Below are 18,491 nucleotides of genomic sequence, written 5' to 3'. Positions count from 1 at the left end.
GACATGCAGCAAGGGCTGAGTTCAAACCCAGTGCGCAACATAACCACTAGGACCATCCGGAGCCCCAACCAGGCATATTCTGACAAGATCTGTACGGAGCCCCTAAAATCCCCAAAAATTAACAAAAACAACTTGTACACATGAGTTGATATCTTGTGAACACAAGTTACATAATAATGTGTGCAAAAAGGTTATGATTATGCTGTGCTCACAAATTATTATGGAACTTATAAAAAGATGGCAATAATCTTGGGTGATCAAGTTAATAACTTGTCAAAGCACAAAAACAATTGTTTTCACTTTTGGGGACTTCAGGGGCTACTAAATTGTAATACTGTAAAAGTGCTGTAACGTAACAATACCGAGGAAACTAAAAAAATAAGAGAGTTTAAGGTTAATGTTTATTACATGCATAAGACCAGTGCAGAAATTATTTTACCACCAAAAACATGAGGAGAAACATAAATGCTCTGCAACATTTAACAGTACAAATGATTATAGTAAGCCTGAACACAAAATGTCAAACTAGGTTTAACTAATCACCATAGAGTGATGAAAAGAAACACATATAGATATAATTTTATATAATATAAAGCAATAACATACTCATTTTTTTTTTTTATGGTTTGCCAAAGTTCAGCACCACTTCAATGCCATTGGCCAACAATTAAAAAGTCCTTTTTTTCTGGAAAAGATTTCTTCACCTTCATTTTGAAATCAGTACTGCGTGAAAAAAAAAATCATATAGAATGCATTAAACTATATTTTACATACAGCAACAACCACATTTTCTCTAAATACACATTTTAGAAACAGAGAGAAATATTTGTGACAGAGGGTGTTTGTACAAATGCTGCTAAGAAACATGGTTAGCAAACCATGGCTTCTGTTTGTTGAAAAAAAAAGTGTTTCGCAGACTTTTTTGTTTCAACCAAGATACATCGAGACATCGAGGCAAATGTCTGCCCTTGAAACCATTAAATGAAGTTATTGTCTCAGTCCTCCACAATAATATGCCAAGCTCAAGGAGCAGTGTTTGTCTTTGAGAACAATAAAAAGTGTGTTTTTCAGTCCACCTCAGCAGTGTTGGTCTTGCGGTCTGAGCTTAATTTGCTTTGCAGCACTGAGCAGCTCTGAGCCACATTCCTTCCACTCTTCTTCTGAACAAACTCTGACCAGCTCCCAGGGTCAACGAGGAGCCCGTCATGTAAAAGTTGATGAGAGTGAAAAGGGTGTATGGATTGAGTAACTCCTTGGAAACCGGCTCAGAAAAATCCTTGTACACAGTCACCATAGAACAGAAGAAGTACAAGAGTCCCTGCACGATGCCTGTTACAGTGACCCTCACCTGACTCCTAACACTTGAACAGGGGAGGCAGTTTCCTACCATCCGATGCATGTGTGTGCAGAGGTAGGCAACAGTAGAACCACTGGATATCATCATGACAGAGAAAGAAAGAAAGAAATGGCCATGCACGATGTGTTTTGCAGTGTCATACACATTTGACTTAAATGTAGAAGGTATGTGTATATATACAGCACCAGGAGGCATTGTAATATTGTAGCTCCAACTTATATAAATATGGTTGTTTAAATTCAGATAGTCAAAAAGAATGACACCAGTTTCAACAAGGCCCCAAATCCTCTCAACTAGCCAAATGCAGTAGATTACTGGTTTGATTTTTTTCTTAATCCACACGAAGAGGTCCGTCTGGGCTGGTACAATCTTAGTGCAGTAAAAGAAGTTAAGCCAAACACAGGAGGACTTACTAGTGGACAGACTCCAGGCGAACACAACATATGACGCAAGTAGAAAATACACATTTTCTTTTGAGACATTAACCAAGAACAGTAGACAAGCTGAAATCAGGTAAATCAAATTGCAGAAGATGACCGAGCTCAGGAGTAGCTTCAGCGGCTGCTTGATCCTCATTCCATGATTAGGACGGACAATGCAAAAGGCATAAAATAAATTCACCATGATGCTGAAAAAAGCAAAAGGCCCGTTAAGGATGGCACAGGTTAGGAAGTCCATCGCAGTTTATGTCTCTGATGTCGACCTCAGCCAATTTGAAAAGCTGGTATGTTGACACTGTCCAAGGCTTCAGGTCAGTTCAGTTCAGAATTAAAACATTTTTTCATCCATCTTCCGTTTGTTAGTTGTTTCCCTCATCCTGTCTTTTTCTCGTATAGTACTTAAACAGACAATGCCTCTATAAATGTAGCAAATGTGAGCCATTTGCATCTCATGCAAATTAGAACATGCAAATAATAAGTGTATCACTGCGAAATCACAGAAAAAACTCAAACAGTACATTTTGCCTTATATCGTTACAACTTTTTACAAAATAGTTATTTGTGCTACAATTCTCTAATTTGTGCCATTGGACGGTTGCTCAAAAGGGGCACTGCAACGTTTTTGATGCACATTAACAGAACTGTGGAAGTCAAAGGAAAATGTAATGTAACCAGAGTTACTTTGACAAACATTGAAAGCTTCCTTCACTGCAGCAAAAGATCTCCCAATGGTTTGGAAATTCAAACTCGGTGTAAAATTTATTCAAGCAGCCTTTTTGGCACAGAGCACTTCCTCCATTTCTCAATAGAAAGACATTCTTTACATATAATTTCATTTGATGTACTAGTTCGTACTATTTGTTTGTCCCAGATGGATGGTACCTCTTCTGAAGATGTTTTGTTAAAACCATCCAATGGACTGAAAAGGGACAAATATATTTACATTACTACCATAAACCTTTACGTCTCATCCACATAAACCCCCGGACTGCATAACATCGATTTCAAGCAACATTAGCAGATCATTTCTTCAATAATCATAATGGCCTCAGCGGTTAGGAATCAGCTTTTCACTAGGTGTTAACAGAGTGCACTTTCACATCATTCGCCCCTACTCGAACACTGACCAGTGTTGTGATTGTCTTCCAGATACTGACCAGCCTTACCCTGAATGCAGCCTGACCAATCCCCAAGTTAACCGTGGTTACTGTTATGTACAGAGTGGTGACCGTGAAGGCTATCCAAGCACTGAGGATAAAGGGAGAGAATATATGTGCAAATGTTTCCAGGAGATTGTAAGCGTTATAGAGGAGGTAAAGCACTCCTTGACAGACCCCAGTGATGGTGACTCGCATCTGACTTTGAATCTTCTCAGTGGAAAAACCGCTGCTGCCCTGTGCCACGTTTCTTATGTGTCTTTGCAGGTAATGGACGGTGGAAAAGCTAGACACTGTCATTATACAGAGACAGATCGTCATATACACTTTAATCATGACACCAAAAACGTTATGTAATAAATCCAGTTCATAATAGTCAAGCCCATTCAATGTACTATTGTTGTCATGGAATTTTTTGATTATCAAATCTGCAACATTTGAAGCACTAAAGAGCAAAAAAAGCATCGTGCCACAAAGCAAGGCCATGTAGATGACAGACCTGATGTTCCTCTTTATCCAGATCAAACAAGCTCGCTGTGAAGGGACAATCTGGATGTAGTAGTAGAAGATCAGCCAAACTGAACATGTCATACTATTATTCACATAGGAAACCACAATAAACCATGCCGCTGTCACAGAGTCACTTTCACCTCCACTGAACATATAATAGAGTAGGAACAAAGACACACAATAAAGTATCGAGGACCAGACATGTAATCCCAGTAGTATATTCAAAGGCTGCTTGAGTTTTTGTCCAGTCAGGCAGCATGCATAGAAGATGTTTGCGGTGAGATTAAGAAAGATAAGAGGACCATTGATTGCTATGAAAGCCTTCTGACCCAAATCAATGAATTGCCTTTCCATTTGGTAGTTTTCAGAAAAATCAAAATCTCCAAGACAGTTGCTCGTCCGTGTGTGCTCAGGTCTATGAGCTTACATTGTAAGAGAGGAGAGCAAACGGAAAGCTGTAAATTGGCCAGAACCGGTAAATTTATTATGTAAACAAGTGTATCCACAGGGCAGGGATTATAATAGGCTGTAAATGCAATACAACACCACTGCATAGTCAAGTTTTTTTTTTCCTCTAATTTAGACAGGCATTTGGCACAATTGCTTTTTTGGATGGAGTAAAATTAACAGAATTATAGAGGTGCTTTGATGTGTCATTTTTGTGTGTAGCCTCCCACACTATCAACTGAAAAGGTAAAATTGTCCTGTTGGGGTAAATATGCCCCTTTGCTCTTTGGAATAATAAAATGACGATAAAGTCACACTCTTTACTCTGTGTTATGGAAACTTGAGCAGGGAAGCAGTTAGCCTAGTTAAGTAGTCTATCGCTGGCTCAAACAACCAGGCTCGCTGTTAAACTTGTCAACAAAGACATATTCACATTCAGTAGCCTATATACAGCCAATAAGCCTCATTTGTTCTCTGATTTATGAAGAAAATAAATTGTATTGATCTGCAAAATGATTAGTAGCTGCCTCTGCTTCTTTTTTTGCCATCTCAACATGATCACTACTTTGCATTTGCATTGAACCACTGCTCTATATTTGCTCAAATAAACAGATTTTTCAGACCATCAATCAGTGTCTGACAGGAAAATAGAAGCTACCTAATGTCCCCAAAATGTGGTGTAAGGACAACAGAAACAAGTATCTCGCATGGTCATGACAGTTGCTTGTGTGAGGTATAAATGGTAATTATATTCTTATGAGGGCATGTTTTTTAATTACCATTTTTTCAGAAATTTACTTAAGAAAATGTATATTGTTATTTTTGTTTGTCTGTGTGTGTGCGTGCGTGTGTGTGTGTGTGTGTGTGTGTGTGTGAGTGGGGGGGTTACTTTATTGGATTGGACAGCTGATGAGAGACAGGAAATGTCGTGTGGAGAGTGTTGACATGCAAGCAAAGGGCTGAGGTTGGATTCGAACCCATGACCCCTGCAACAAGGACTATAACCTCCCGTACATGGGGTATGTACAAAATAATCACTGGCTATCGGGCACCCATCTCTAATTGGTTAACAATTCCTGCCCAGGTATTCTCCAAGTGTCTAATCCATGACAGTGTGACAGTCAGCATGCACATCAAAAAGGACCCCGAAAACAAAAAAATGAACGCTTTCCTCCATAAAAAAAGCGTAATTAGAGACTTAGATCCTTTTTTTCACTTTTTAAACATCCTGATTCTTGATGGTGTTGTTCTTTCTGTATACTTGACTTCTTTATTACTTAATACGCATAGATTTTGTTTTCTCGCTTTGTAAGAGTGCTCATACAATCAATACAAGTTAACATAAGAAAACACCATACAGAGTATAGATATCTTTGAATGTTTCCTTTATGTAAAACTTTTCCATTATACCTGGAGCCTTGGGCCCTGCATGCATCGGTTTGTATAAGAACCCAAATGTAGTGGTGAGCCATACATCGCCCAGTCACTGTCAATACATCCCAGTACAGGAAACCAACTTTAATGGACCAGAGTACATGTAAAACTGTGTCCGCAAAGGAGGACACTTTGGATATGTTCTTTGTACAAATCAGGTGTACATTTTTGCATCTAGTTTCATCTGAAGTCTGAAAGATTATTAATGTATACTAATATTTTAGACTTTAGGGTATATACCTGAACATCCTGTCAGTGTTTTGAAAAGATCATGAAAAAAAGATTTTTCAGAGATCTGAGAAAACTCCACTCCTTTCATCATATATAACTATATCTGACTTCTTTATACTGTTGTTACTCAGTGTGGTTTTAGAAATGATAAATGTGCAACAACCTTTCTGCAATACATTAAGGTTGTAAAATATGAACACCTTCAAACTTCAAATAAAAGCCCATCCCGACGAACGGCCCAGTCACTTTTACCACTGTGGTGTTGCTATACGTTTTGACAAATAAAGGCAGGTCTTGATTAGAGGCCAGCACAGCACTCATTATTGATTATATTAAGTAAAATAGACATGGTCATTGTATAGACAAAGAAAAAAAAGTATTAAAATAAGTTACAAATAAGGTATCAAAAAATTCTGTGCATTTTTTTTATTTAAATAAGCGCTTCTGACTAAAACGCCAGAGTGAACTGAATCATATAAACACATAAAAAATAGTCACACAAAAATAATACTCCATGTAAGAAATAATATACTAATTATAATACATCTTTACATTCATTAACAGTATGATTCTTCTTGTATACACAATATTACTTCACACACACACACAAAGGCACAGCTCAATAACACCAACACACACTCCCTCTCTCTCTCTCACACACACACACACACACACACACACACACACACACACACACACACACACACACACGTGCATTTAAAGCCACAGGTTCATCCATGTACAGTTTATCAGTGTGTATTTATGAGATGTCTATCATGCTACATGTCAACCATTTAGACATTTAGGGAATAAATAAACGTTGGCATCGGGATTCAAAGTCCTTCCTCAGTTTCTAAAAATATCAGTTCTTTGGGTGTCAGTCAGTGGTCTGTTAAAAGTCTTGTTCCCTCAATATTTTATGTTTTTAAATCACAACAGTGACACACACATTTAAAGTTCAGAAATTGAAGGACCATTTCAATGCTTAACTGCTGTTTTCAAATTAATTCAAAAGCGTTTTTTTCCCCCCAAACCTTGGCAAGTCAATAACTCTCTTTTATTCATGGGCACAATAAGCATCACATCTGCCTTCATTAATGTGCAGTGCACATTTTTTCTTAGGCATTGCATTACCAGGCGGCAACAACATCATTTATGATATGACAGATATGATGTTTACTGTCACGGATCAACGACCTCAGACTCATTTAAAGGATCTGCAAATTGCTTTTCATCACACATTGAAGTAAATGGGAATCGGTGACTGCCCGGCAGGCTGAAATACACATTAAACAGTCTTCAACATCCCAGCAGCTTGTAATGTGTGTGTTTGAGTAAATGAGCTAAAACATGCAAAAACACTGAAGTGGTCCCACAGGAGCACTCTGAGGAAACATTTCACTTGCAAAAATGTGCAAGTTCATGTATGTGCAGACACACACACACACACCCCCACACACACACACACACACACACACACACACACACACAGTAGCATCATGAACGGAGATGGTCAAATGTTCTCTCCAAAAAAAAAAAAAACAGTGGTGCTAATGTATTTGCATTTACGCTGTGAAAGACCCCCATCATGACACATCATCAGAGCTAGGAGAAGGGATGGGGAGTTTCTATGTGTGTGTGTTTGTGTATTAAAGGTGGGGCTGTTAAAAGTAGTCTCTTCTTCGTGAATCATCACTGATAAAGGAGGGGTTCCACTGGGCTGGATAGATGCATGAGTGGCGAGAGCCTGGTAGACCGGTAAACGGGTAGAGGCCGTTTCTCTCCAGGTCTGAGTTACGCAGTGCAGGCTGAGGAAGAGAAAGGGAGGAAAGACAATGTAAAAGATGTTTTAATATCTTCTAATCCAACATAGTGATTTATCGGTTGGATAAAAAAAAAAAAGAAACAGCCCTAACATGAACATTGAAGACTAATTTAGGATTGCGTTGCAGGTCTTCTTACAGAGTAGTAAATGTCATTCATCTGTAGAAGGTTCTTGGTGCTGCCGTTCTCCTGCATCTCTATGGTTTCCCTCCCCCACTCCATGGATATGCGGTTACTCTTCGGGAAGTCTGCATACGGGGACATCTGCATGTCCCCGCTCTTGAAGATAATCTTGTTGATGTCATTCTTGTCTTTTCTTAAGAGTAAATAAAATAATAATGAGAAAAAGTTCAACACTGCAAAATTCATCCAAATCATTAAAAGCAAGAACTGTTTTTTATTTATTAAGATACAACAAATCCTTAATCTTTATTATTTGTCAGATGGATAATGATGCTTGTTTTAAAGAGTAGGATTTCTGGTATTTTTATGATGAGCTAAACAATGCAGTATAGTGATGTTTTATACTGAGCTAATGTTAACAACTAAAGCAGTCTTACTTGCAACAGGTGACAATAAGGGCGATGAAGAGGATGAGGAGCAGAGCGCCACCTGCAGGTGACACCACGACTGCAATCAGCTTGTAGACTGCAACAACATATAACAGCTTGTTAGACACAAAACTGAATGAAACAAATGAATGTAAAACATAAGTGAAAACTAAATATTACACTGATTTGTAAGAATGTTATATTTAGGGATTTTTTTAGAGCTACTTACAATTTCCACAGTTGAATCCTCCAAATCCAAACTTGCACCTGAGGAGCAGAAACAGAATCTGCAGTGACAATGTGGTCTTGGATCTTAAAATGCAACTGGATTCTGCAGTAAGGATATAAAGCTGAACTTACGGAACACAGGTGCCATTTTCCAGTTTGTAGCCATCCCCACATTCTGCAATGAAAAGTTTTATTCAGAACATTTCCAATTAAATGGTTTTTTTTTTTTTTACTTTTGTTTAACTTAAATGACATATTCTTATACTTTTGTATCTTATTTTGAAATTGATTAGACTCATTCTTTGTATTTTGTTTGGGTTAGCCTGCTGGTTTTAAAGGTGTAAACCACAGTGGAATAATAGACTGATTTTATTCTGTTTACATTCTTTACCTAAGCAGGACAGGTCTTCAGGGTTGTGTTTGTAGTATCCTGGCAGACACTGGCAGAAGGCCGTGCCGCTGTTGTCTGCGCATGAAGAGCGCTCTTTATCACACTGAGTCTTCTGGGCCACACACAGACTGTCCTCTGGAACACAGAAACAAAATGAGTCCTTACTATAACAACGCAGGGATCGCAGAGACAACATAACAAGATTAAGAACTATGAAAACAACATTTCCTTCTACTGCTTTGTATCACTTTATCAGGTTTCATCTTGAGGAGGTTAAAATGTATTAAGGTTTAAAACTAAGGTTTAAAACACCCATCCTGTTTAAAATACCGGTGATAACTGTGAGGTCACAATAACCGTATTGGAGGTTTTGTCAATGTAGGATTCTCTGTAATTCATATAGGTTGGTATGGTTGTACTATAAAGCACCTTTGTGATGAAGTTTGAAGTGACATTTGGCATCAACTTGATATAATTGTCTCAAATCTTCTGTAGGGGAGCTTTTTTTTGCAGCTAAATGGTGCCCTCTAGTGGCTGTAAACATACACACACCTGTCTGTTAAACGACTTACAACCTGTATGACATTTAATTAAAAAACGGAAAAAGAAGCGTGATAATACTGATTGGGATTTGTGCGCTCTGCTTACGGTGATATGTGAGCTGGTGGTGCAGCACCATCCGGCAGTGGGCCAAAGAGGAGCTGCAGTTGTTGAGAAACATCTGGATGCTGTTGTAGACCTCTGCACTCGTCACTTCGGTGGAAATGGAAAACATGTTGACAGCTATGATACGAACCCCGTCGTCACCCCTGAGGAGAAGAGATTGGGGGGGTCAGCACAGTTTCACACAGACAAAGAGTCCATGTCGCAACAGTTAATCCCAAACGTATTTACAATCCTGACATGAAATCCTGGTAACATTCTGCAGTCGCAAAACATTTGACAAGCTGAAAATGAAGAGATGAAAATAGCTAGATAAACTTAAATGAGGGCCATAAAATGTGTATCAAAGAGGTTAGATCTCGTTTTTTTTTCTGATTTTGAAAATATAAACTCAATTTACAGAATAATTACCAAACCTAATGGTTCAGTGTTGACAAGAACTTACTTCCTGCTCAGCGTTGAGCGACTGTATCCTCGGAGGACTGACAATGAAGAATTGAGCTGAGGTGAAGACAAGAGAAGAAAGGCTTTCAGAATTTGCGTACAAAGACCTTGAAGACATTTTCCAACAAAGGAGCCGAGACAACGCAGTGATGTGGACTTCCTCTCACCAGCTGAATGATCTCTCTCTGGATATCATGCAGGGTGGCACTCTTGAAAGCAACAGGGTCATGCGGCTGTCTGTTTATACTGAAGGTTCCCAGAAATGTCTTTGCTATGGAGGGAAAAATACTCTGGTTGATTTGTTTTCTAATCTGTGTTATTGCTTTACAGTTTTCTGTATGAGACTTGTTTTTACCTCTGGTGCAGGTGCGACCGTCCTCCAGATCGAAGCCAAGTGGACATTCACAGCTGAAGGAACCTCTCGTGTTCAAACATCTGGACCCAACAGGACAGGGGTCCCTTTCACACTCATCCACATCTAGATACACAAGTACATGGACGTCTTATGAACTACAATTCAAACTTGAATATATTTGAAACACAACAGTTAAAGTAGCCTGCATATGAACAATGCTGTAAGAGAAGCTTACCCTGGTTGCAGGTGACTCCTGTCCATGCCTGCTGACAGAGGCAGGTGAATTGATGCCTGTTATGGCTCACACACGTCCCTCCGTTCATACATGGGTTTGACACACAAGGGTTTCCTTGAGTTATGAGAGGAAATCAGAGTTTGTTTTTTGTCATTAAAAAGGAGCAATGAATCAAAAAAGTGAATAAAATAAAAGATTCATCATTTGGCCCATCCAGTGGTGTGATGACAACATTGGTTATGACTCATGAGTCTCATAGTATAAAAAAACATTAGATTGTAAATACTATAATGCAAGCACATCTGATTGAAGTATTCTGCTTTGTGTGATGTTGTTGCAGCTGTTTTGTGCTGCACCTACACCGTTAAGTAATACCATCACTGTAGTATAATGTGCACAAATGTACCAGTAGTTGGAGAAATCAAACCTATCTCCTGAACTCTGCGTTTCAAAAAATGTCAGCAAAGGAAACTGGAATTTGAACTTTAGGTTTACGTCCTCCTCAACAGTATTACACCTTAAATTATCTCAGACATTAAAGCTCAAATCTAACAAAATTAATTATCCGACAATTGAAATGCTTTTAAAAAAAATGATGGCCCTTGTTAACTGAAATAAGCTTTTGCGGCGGCATCATATCAGATTGTATATTTGTCTCTGAATAATTCTGATTCTGACCATGGCATGCTTCTGACAATCAAAGATTGACACGCAAACAAAACTGAAGCAATATCTACCCAGTTCAAGCATCTACTTTGATTATAAGAACTAAATATTTGGCTTACCTTAAAACCATTTTTATTTTACATTTTCATAGTTGGTTGAGAATAAAATGAATAAAGAATAAAAAAACAAGATATGAATAAGAAACAAGAGTTCCCTGAAACATTAATGCACCAGAAAAAGGAATTGTAAATCACTAACTTGGTAGAAGTGGTTCCTTGGTGGTGCTGAAGCCAGTTGGGGATGTTGTCACCATCAGCTCTGTAGCTCCACTCCCTGCTCGCCTCCCGGTCGTCTGCACAGCCTCTGTACTCTTGCTTGGTGTGCTGGAGGTGTAGGTGGGGCTGATGTGTTGGCTTTGGACTGTGGTGACTCCCAGAGTGACAGTGCTGGTTTCTGCTTGCAGTTTGGTGATGTTGGTGGGGTTTGTGACCCCAGTCGAGGGCCCCTGGGTGTAGCTGGGGGACAAGCGTTGAGTTGGATGTGCTGCAGAGGTCTGCAGGATGGAGGCTGTGGTTGAGGGTATCGTGTGAGGGATGGTGGCCTCAGTAGCTGACTCTGGAGGAGTAGAGCTGCTCGTGGTGCTTAGGAGCCTGAAGGACGAGGTAGCAGGGGGCAGAGGGGTGGGAGTGGTGGTGGAGGAGGAGGTGGAGGTGGAGGTGGAGGCAGTGGATTTAAAAGTGTCTACCTCTGTTATCTGTGATCTGTGGAGGAGAAAGTCAAATAAATCAAGCCTGTCACAGACTTCTGACCACGTCTATTTAATAATATGATAATAATAGAATATTTTGTATTAACTACATTTGATAGTACCCAAGGACTGCCATGACAACCATACTTATAACTCTACATAATGACTGCTTAAGTGTCAGCAGGGGGCACTAGAGTCACTCATAAAGACTTTTCAATCTGCAAATAATTGTTTCAACATAAACAACTGTAAAAAATATATTTGAAATACAAAGCTAAAGAACAGTTAAACATACCTCTCTGTGGCAGTGACAGGTTCAGTGGTGAGGAAGACCTCGGTAACCAGCGCTGGAGTTTTTGTCAGAGAGTCATCCAGTTCCGATGTACTGATGGTGACAGTGGGGGACGCTGTGGTCAGACCCCAGCTCACACTGTGCTCTCTGGTCTGGGATGATGTCCCATCAGTTCCCTCCTGGTTCTGAGTGCCCGTAGAGCTGTGGGCTCCAGTGGAGGACTCAGTGGACGTTTCGACACTTGATCTCGACTCCTGATCTGTCCCTGAAATGTTGGTGAGACCCTCAGCTGGTGAGGTGAGAGGTGGAGTGGAGGAGGAAACCGACACTTCTGATTGCTCAGTGCCGGGCTCTGTCACTATGAGAGGTGGTGTTGAGTCGGAGGTGTCCTCTGATGTCGAGTTTTGTTGATGCCAGGTGCTATTGGGTTGTCTGTTAAAACTCTGGATATCTCTGGGCCACCCTGGGCTCCCAGTCTCTAAAAACCTCCCCCTGATGGTGTGGGTCATGTGCTGGTCTGTTGTGTCTTCACTGCCAGTCCTGGTGGATGGCTCCTTTTGTGTGTAGTCCTCTGTTTCAGCAGAATTAGAGACAGAAGTAGAGACAGGCCTATCGGAGTTGGCGTCCTCTGTAAAGAAAGAGGAGGTACTGTTGCTGGAAGAGGAGGTGACAGACAGCAAGGTCCTCTCCCCAGCTCGGCCGATGGTGGTTGATGTGAAGGTGCTGTCCGTGTGCGTGGTGGAGGTGTCTCCGAGTCGGAGGGTGGTGTCTGGACTGTCCCTGGGCAGTCTGTCCTCCTCTGTAGACATCCTGGATCGAGCGTCCTTCCAGGACCAAGCAGAGGAGGCGTCTTGCACCTGGTCTGTGTTAGTGGAGTCTTTCCAGTCCCTGCTGCTGCTGCTGCTGCTGCTGCTGCTGCTGGCCTCAGTGGTAGCTACAACAAGGGTGGAGGTGAGGGGCTCAGTAGACAGAACGATGGGCTCCAGTGATTGACTGCTTGTGTCTGTGAAGGTCTGCGTCTGCTCAGTGTCTGGGGAGAAGGACAGAGGATAAAGTGAAACAGTGATAACTTTTGTCTGATTGATCACTTCAGATAAACCACTTCTGTTTCCTGGAAAACTTTAAACACATTAAGTAGGAATTTGTGATAGTTAATTAAACTCATTTTCTATACTTTTTATATCAAACATGATCCATTAACCCTTAACGATGATCTTGCGTTTTCTTAAATGTTTTTGTCTAGTTTTCTCTGCTTACTATATTTTAAATGAACTTTCAACGTTCAAGTTAATTACCAGCTGTGGCCACAAGAGGGCGGCCTCAGAAAGCTGTATCTTTCTTTGTCCACACTGAGGAAGATGCTTAAAGAACTGTTGCTTGCTGCAGACAATGATTTTTGGGTGGAGAACAACTGGCAGCCAGGCGTGTCTACTCTAACAAAGGCATGAGGTCCTAAATGTGGCAGTGACGGCCTCCGTTGGGAATCAGCCGCTTCCTTCCTTCCTTCCTAAAACTGAGCGAGCACAAGGCATTGGCAGTGCAAGTGTTCACTGTGGATCTGGGTGTGTTTTTTTCGTGATCTGTGTGTTTGTTTTTTTCTTTTTTAGCCTGACCAAAAAATGTCGTGCGGTCATCAAAGTGTCATAACGGAATGTCGCTGTTGGGATCGACACTGATATGGACAAATATTTTTCTGAGAAGTTTGACTTTCAAGGTACACAGTAGAGATAGACAAGAACCAGATTTAAAGAGCAAGGGAGGATGAAAAACAAACTAATGTCATCATACAGATGTTGCAATTATACCATGTGTAAATCAGAACACTGGTTATCTGCAATGCCCTATAAATCATTGATTTAAAGCTGCAAACATTGTTTTTTTTTATTGCTTGGCAGACGAGCTAACTTTAAAAATAACATTGACATACTGTATGTCACCTTTTCACTGTCTTAATGTCATGATGCTGGTATAAACTGTGTTAAACAGAGCTTTCTGCTTGAATAATGAAAATGCGGGGGGAGGCTAGACTATGATGAATTAGCTTAAAAAATGTGCATCATAAAACCAAAACAATTAGCTGAAAGGTGCTAAAATGCACCAAAGTCTACGGAATATAGAGAGTTAAGTTGTCCATGTGGTTTCATCAATATGAGGAACCTTCTTTATGTTACACAAAATCATGTCACCCATAGTTAACTTCAAGTAATAATGAGTCCAGCTTCAAATAACATGATTAGTGATTATCCAATGGCCTAAATGCTAATCTTGAAGTTTCATGATTCATGAGTGTAAGTGAGGAAATAACTGCTGGGCCCCATGCAAGTTTCTCCACCTATCACTGATGCTGAGCTCTGTGACAGCCCGTTATCTGGCCTGTCTCCAGAAGCAAAGGACTGGAACAACATGCACTGTGAGGGTGAGCGTTGGTGCTGGACGGCATTCTGACAGCCGACACGCAGCGACCAGCAGCTATCATCCAAAAAAAAAAAAAAAAAAAAAAAACCCCAATGGAGGGAAGAGTTCAACTGGGCCACTGGACTCTGTTTCTGTCTCACTTCCTCTGCATTTGTCGCTTTCTTTTTTTTTCTTCTTCTTCTCCCTCTGGATCCAGTATGGGCAACAAAACTCAGACTGGAACGTGGTGTTGGCAACAACACACTCCCAGACTCTCTGCTGTTTAACACTCAGCTGTCAACACTTAACAGAGTGTTAAGTGTTTTCTTTACACAATTTACCAAAATCTTAGAAATTGTGTGGTTTGCATGTTAATTTAAGCGAGTGCAAAACATGTCGCATATTAAAGAGAATCAACAGTTCTATCACATAACAGCGTTTACAATGGAATTAGATTTGATATTTTGTTACTTTAGTGTGTCGCTGTTAGCTCCTGCTGTTTTTCTCGGACCGCATGATAAGCTGTATTTGACATTCAATGCTCTGTTTGTGGGTTTGTGATCAGATAAATGTGACCTGTAGATGTTTGAAATCAAGGTAAGAGTAATTATCACTAAAACATTCTACAACCTTAGATATAACTCTTTGCCTCCGAGCAAATCTCCCCCCCCCCCACATTATTTTTGGAGAAACATATTGGCCTGTTGTCATTCTGAATGAAGCAAGCGTGGCACTCTATGTACAGGACAAAACAATACAGTTCATCTTGTAAGACGTTAAACTTTTTTTAGTTTTAAAAGGTGCTCACGTCTTTTCAATCTCGCCTGAACGTCGTCATGAAGATGATTTGTGGACACTTCTTACAGTTCAGTATACGTCTTCAGAGTGAGACTGTACGAGCTGACAATGTTTGTGTCCAACCATCTTTCATGACCTGTGACGCTGACCGGCACTCCGATATCCGATATGTAAATTACGTCAATATTGTCAATATCAGACTCGATACCGACATTAGATCGGATCATCCCAAATAACATTTTAGCCGAGTGCTGATTCTGTACCGATGTTTATGATTCATTTTAGTGTACGACTCCAACAATGCGACTCGACCATTTCCTCTCATATTTGAATATGTAAAAAAGTCAGTTTATTCAATAGGGGACTTCATCTACTGAATAAAAAAAAATGTATTTGAATCAGTAGTTAGGTGTACCAGATGCCATCATTGAGTTGATTTGGCACAACAAATAAACATCGGCTTCTGACATCGGTTAATGCCACATTATTTGCCGATGTGTCAACAGGGCATATCGGCTGATACCGATGTTCAACCAATGAATCGGTGCAACATCGGTATCAGCCAAATTGTTATTTCAAACATCGGCATCGGCTCTGATTTTCCCAATCGGTGCATCACTAGGAAACATCAAATATAACTATTTTAATTTGTGTCTTTCTTTTACACAGACCAGGTGGATGTCTGTCTGTAATAAAGCCTGAGTGCCCTCTGTTCATCACCAATATTACAAAATCTGAACACCAATGGTTCTCTTATTATATTAAAATAATAAGAGAACCATTTTTTGAGAGGTACACTTGCCAGTGTTGTCATTATGCATACTGACATTCAAAGAGTATTTTCTGGAAGTTCTTCATGGATATCCTCAGAGTATGAACTCTCTGAGGCTCAGGTGAAGTCAGCTGCATGGGCAAGAATTGTATTTATATTCCTGCATAACAGCACTGTGCCAAACCCTCAGTTTTAGGGATGAACTCGGCTCACTCGTCTCTTAATTAAAAATCCTTTGTTGAGCCCAAAGCACAATGTAGAGGGAAAACAGGTTAAATGTTCCTCTGGCAGACCAAAAATACCTCAAACCAACTCGTGCTGTCCCACACGCTGTACATGGGATGCTCTATCAACTCTGGCTTAACTAAAAAAAAAAAAAAAGTTTAAGCTAAGGGTACAGCCAGGGCTCATATTTGCAGAGCTTATCAACACTTGTGTGAACCGGGGAACAAGTTCTTCTGTGGCAACATCTCTACAGCTTATTGTGAACAGGAAACTAGCAAATCATGAAAAAAAGTCAAGATGGTGTTCAGATAAAAGGAGAACATTCTGCCACATACTGTATGGCTGCCTTGATGTTTGCCTTGTGTCTCAAGGTTTTGTTTAAGAAACATTCTTAGATTGTTCAACCTATTCTTCCATTTCGTTTGTTTTTCACATTTAATTGTCGGTTCTTGTTTGAAAATAATACAATTCTGGATCAGAAGTACGTATTTCATCTTTATTTGTATTGTAAATGCAAATTCCTTGTATCTGCAAACCTATGCATGCTACATTTAGGGTAAGGGTTTGTGATACCAAGCAAAGTAGTTTGAATTCCTTTAAATCTTGTTTTAGTGAACTTGTAGGCTTAATGCAAACGAGGTGCAACCAAATCATAAAAATATAAACAAATAGTTACAGCCATAAAGGTCTACTGAAGAAATCCAGCCAAACGTAATAACACACTAACACAAGAATAATCAAAAAGAATAAACACTTGGAATTTCAATCACAGACAGCTTTTTGATTCATTCAGTATTTGAATAAACTTGTAGAAGATGATTTGAATTATTCCCTTCATTCCTAAATATCAGAAATTGAACTCACTTAGCTCTGATACTGATTTCTATTGTATCCTCAAGTTAGTCTGTAGGTTAATCAATAATGGAGGTGTAATAAAGACGTTTATAGTACTCGTTTTATTATTTTGTGTGAGTTAGAGTACTTGATTCAAATAATGTGTTAAAACTTGTCTGGGAAAGAAACACTTGCTCTGTCAGGCCTCAGTGACATGGCTCTTACCGGAGCTCCCAGCAGCAGCAGCAGCAGCAGCAGTGTGTGTGAGCAGGATGTTCCTCTGTGATGGTGATAAAGTCTCGCTGGAGGATGAAGTTGCGTTGTTTTCCATGTTACCGAGTTCATCTTCCCCGGTTGAAAAATAAAATCCTGCCGTCACCGGGTCCGTGCTGTTGTTACTGGGGGTCCCTGCACCACCAAGGGGCCCCGGTAGACCCACCAGGAGGACCGACAGAGACAAACCGAGGACGTGATTCAAAAACCACGTTTCCATGACTTTTTAAGAACCAGAACCGGTGGCCGATATTTTCCGTGAAGTCGAGTGGTGGCCGGGGAGTCTCCCCGGGGAAACCATTAGAGGAGCACGTCGGCTTTTGATGAAGTTTCACAGGGATTCAATAAAACCCTGGTCGAGGTCCGGAGGAGGTCCGCTGCCCGGACGGCGGGGAACGGAAGATAACAGATACGAGGCAGCAGTGTGTTATCAGAGCGGTGGAGCCCGGGCTCCTCCTCCTCCTCCTCCTCCTCCTGCACACAGACGACCATGCACTACTAGTTTCTCCTTCCGTCCGGTTATTTAGTGGCTGCCTCTGTTGCCTTCAGGTGTCGTAGGGAGTCTTGCGGTGAAAGAAAAATCTTCTCAATCATGTAGCATGATGTTTCTGAGACAGTTTAAAGAAATACCACTTAGCCTACTTCACTGCCAAGTCTTCTGCTTTGGTCTTTAGCACAGCCGTCTATCATCGACATGGAAAGTGGCCTATAAGCAAACATAAATTAACAACAGTCAATGCCAGACTTAACCATAGCCTTGAAGCTTTTTTAAATTAAATATTATTATTATTATTATTACCAAATAACGCATTGTTTGTTTGCTATCAGGGAGGTGTTGCCTTCATTTGTTTTCTTGGACTTGTCGAGCAATTAGCCAATTTAAAAAAAGACCAGCAACAAGGCGAGTGTAACAGGCTTATGAATACTGATACAGATACTCCCTAACAAAAAGTGGTCAAATGGATTTCTCTGGATTCCGCTTTGTACTCTGTCTAAAGGCCAGAGTGTTGCTTTAATAAATATGAGGGAGTCATTTAAATATAATTGAGGATATGGAGATATCATTTCAGAAACAGTAAATCTGCTTAAGATGTATATGTTGCACAAAGTAAGTAGGTCTTTAAGCAATATCCATTAAATATAGGCTACAGACCAGACTGTTCATTTGTTCTGGCTTAGTGAGGTGAAACATCTGGGAAAAAAAAAAAAAGTAGCAAAGTGT

The 18,491-nt window shown here is 40.2% G+C and overlaps 2 protein-coding genes across 2 annotated transcripts; both read right to left on the bottom strand.

Moving 5' to 3' along the window:
* Nucleotides 1–418: 418 nt before the first annotated feature.
* Nucleotides 419–2,217, bottom strand: LOC136181322 (uncharacterized). Its single transcript, XM_065962473.1, has one exon. It carries the CDS (start codon nt 2,033–2,035, stop codon nt 1,106–1,108), a length of 930 nt encoding a protein of 309 aa, XP_065818545.1. The 5' UTR covers nt 2,036–2,217; the 3' UTR covers nt 419–1,105.
* Nucleotides 2,218–5,870: 3,653 nt separating this feature from the next.
* On the bottom strand, nt 5,871–17,835 carry heg1 (heart development protein with EGF-like domains 1). Its single transcript, XM_020635698.3, has 14 exons — nt 17,222–17,835; nt 11,977–13,003; nt 11,192–11,694; nt 10,268–10,381; nt 10,033–10,155; nt 9,845–9,948; nt 9,679–9,734; nt 9,219–9,379; nt 8,571–8,705; nt 8,312–8,354; nt 8,181–8,218; nt 7,961–8,048; nt 7,539–7,716; nt 5,871–7,384 (listed from the first exon to the last, which is right to left on the bottom strand). The coding sequence occupies exons 1-14, from the start codon at nt 17,487–17,489 to the stop codon at nt 7,241–7,243; spliced, it is 2,982 nt and encodes a 993-aa protein (XP_020491354.2). The 5' UTR covers nt 17,490–17,835; the 3' UTR covers nt 5,871–7,240.
* Between the last annotated feature and the right edge of the window lie 656 nt (nt 17,836–18,491).

This window comes from Labrus bergylta, chromosome 13 (assembly GCF_963930695.1).
Source record: "Labrus bergylta chromosome 13, fLabBer1.1, whole genome shotgun sequence".
Taxonomy (NCBI): domain Eukaryota; kingdom Metazoa; phylum Chordata; class Actinopteri; order Labriformes; family Labridae; genus Labrus; species Labrus bergylta.
This window is presented reverse-complemented; position numbering and strand designations above follow the sequence as displayed.

Bases quoted from the DNA above. Each gene is read 5' to 3' on its own strand.
- LOC136181322 (XM_065962473.1), bottom strand. From the start codon at position 2,035: ATGGACTTCCTAACCTGTGCCATCCTTAACGGGCCTTTTGCTTTTTTC.
- heg1 (XM_020635698.3), bottom strand. From the start codon at position 17,489: ATGGAAACGTGGTTTTTGAATCACGTCCTCGGTTTGTCTCTGTCGGTC. The intron at 9,949-10,032 runs GTAAAAACAAGT...TTCCCTCCATAG, and splicing joins CGGTCGCACCTGCACCAGAG to CAAAGACATTTCTGGGAACC. The intron at 9,735-9,844 runs GTGAGAGGAAGT...TCTTCACCTCAG, and splicing joins AGAGAGAGATCATTCAGCTG to CTCAATTCTTCATTGTCAGT.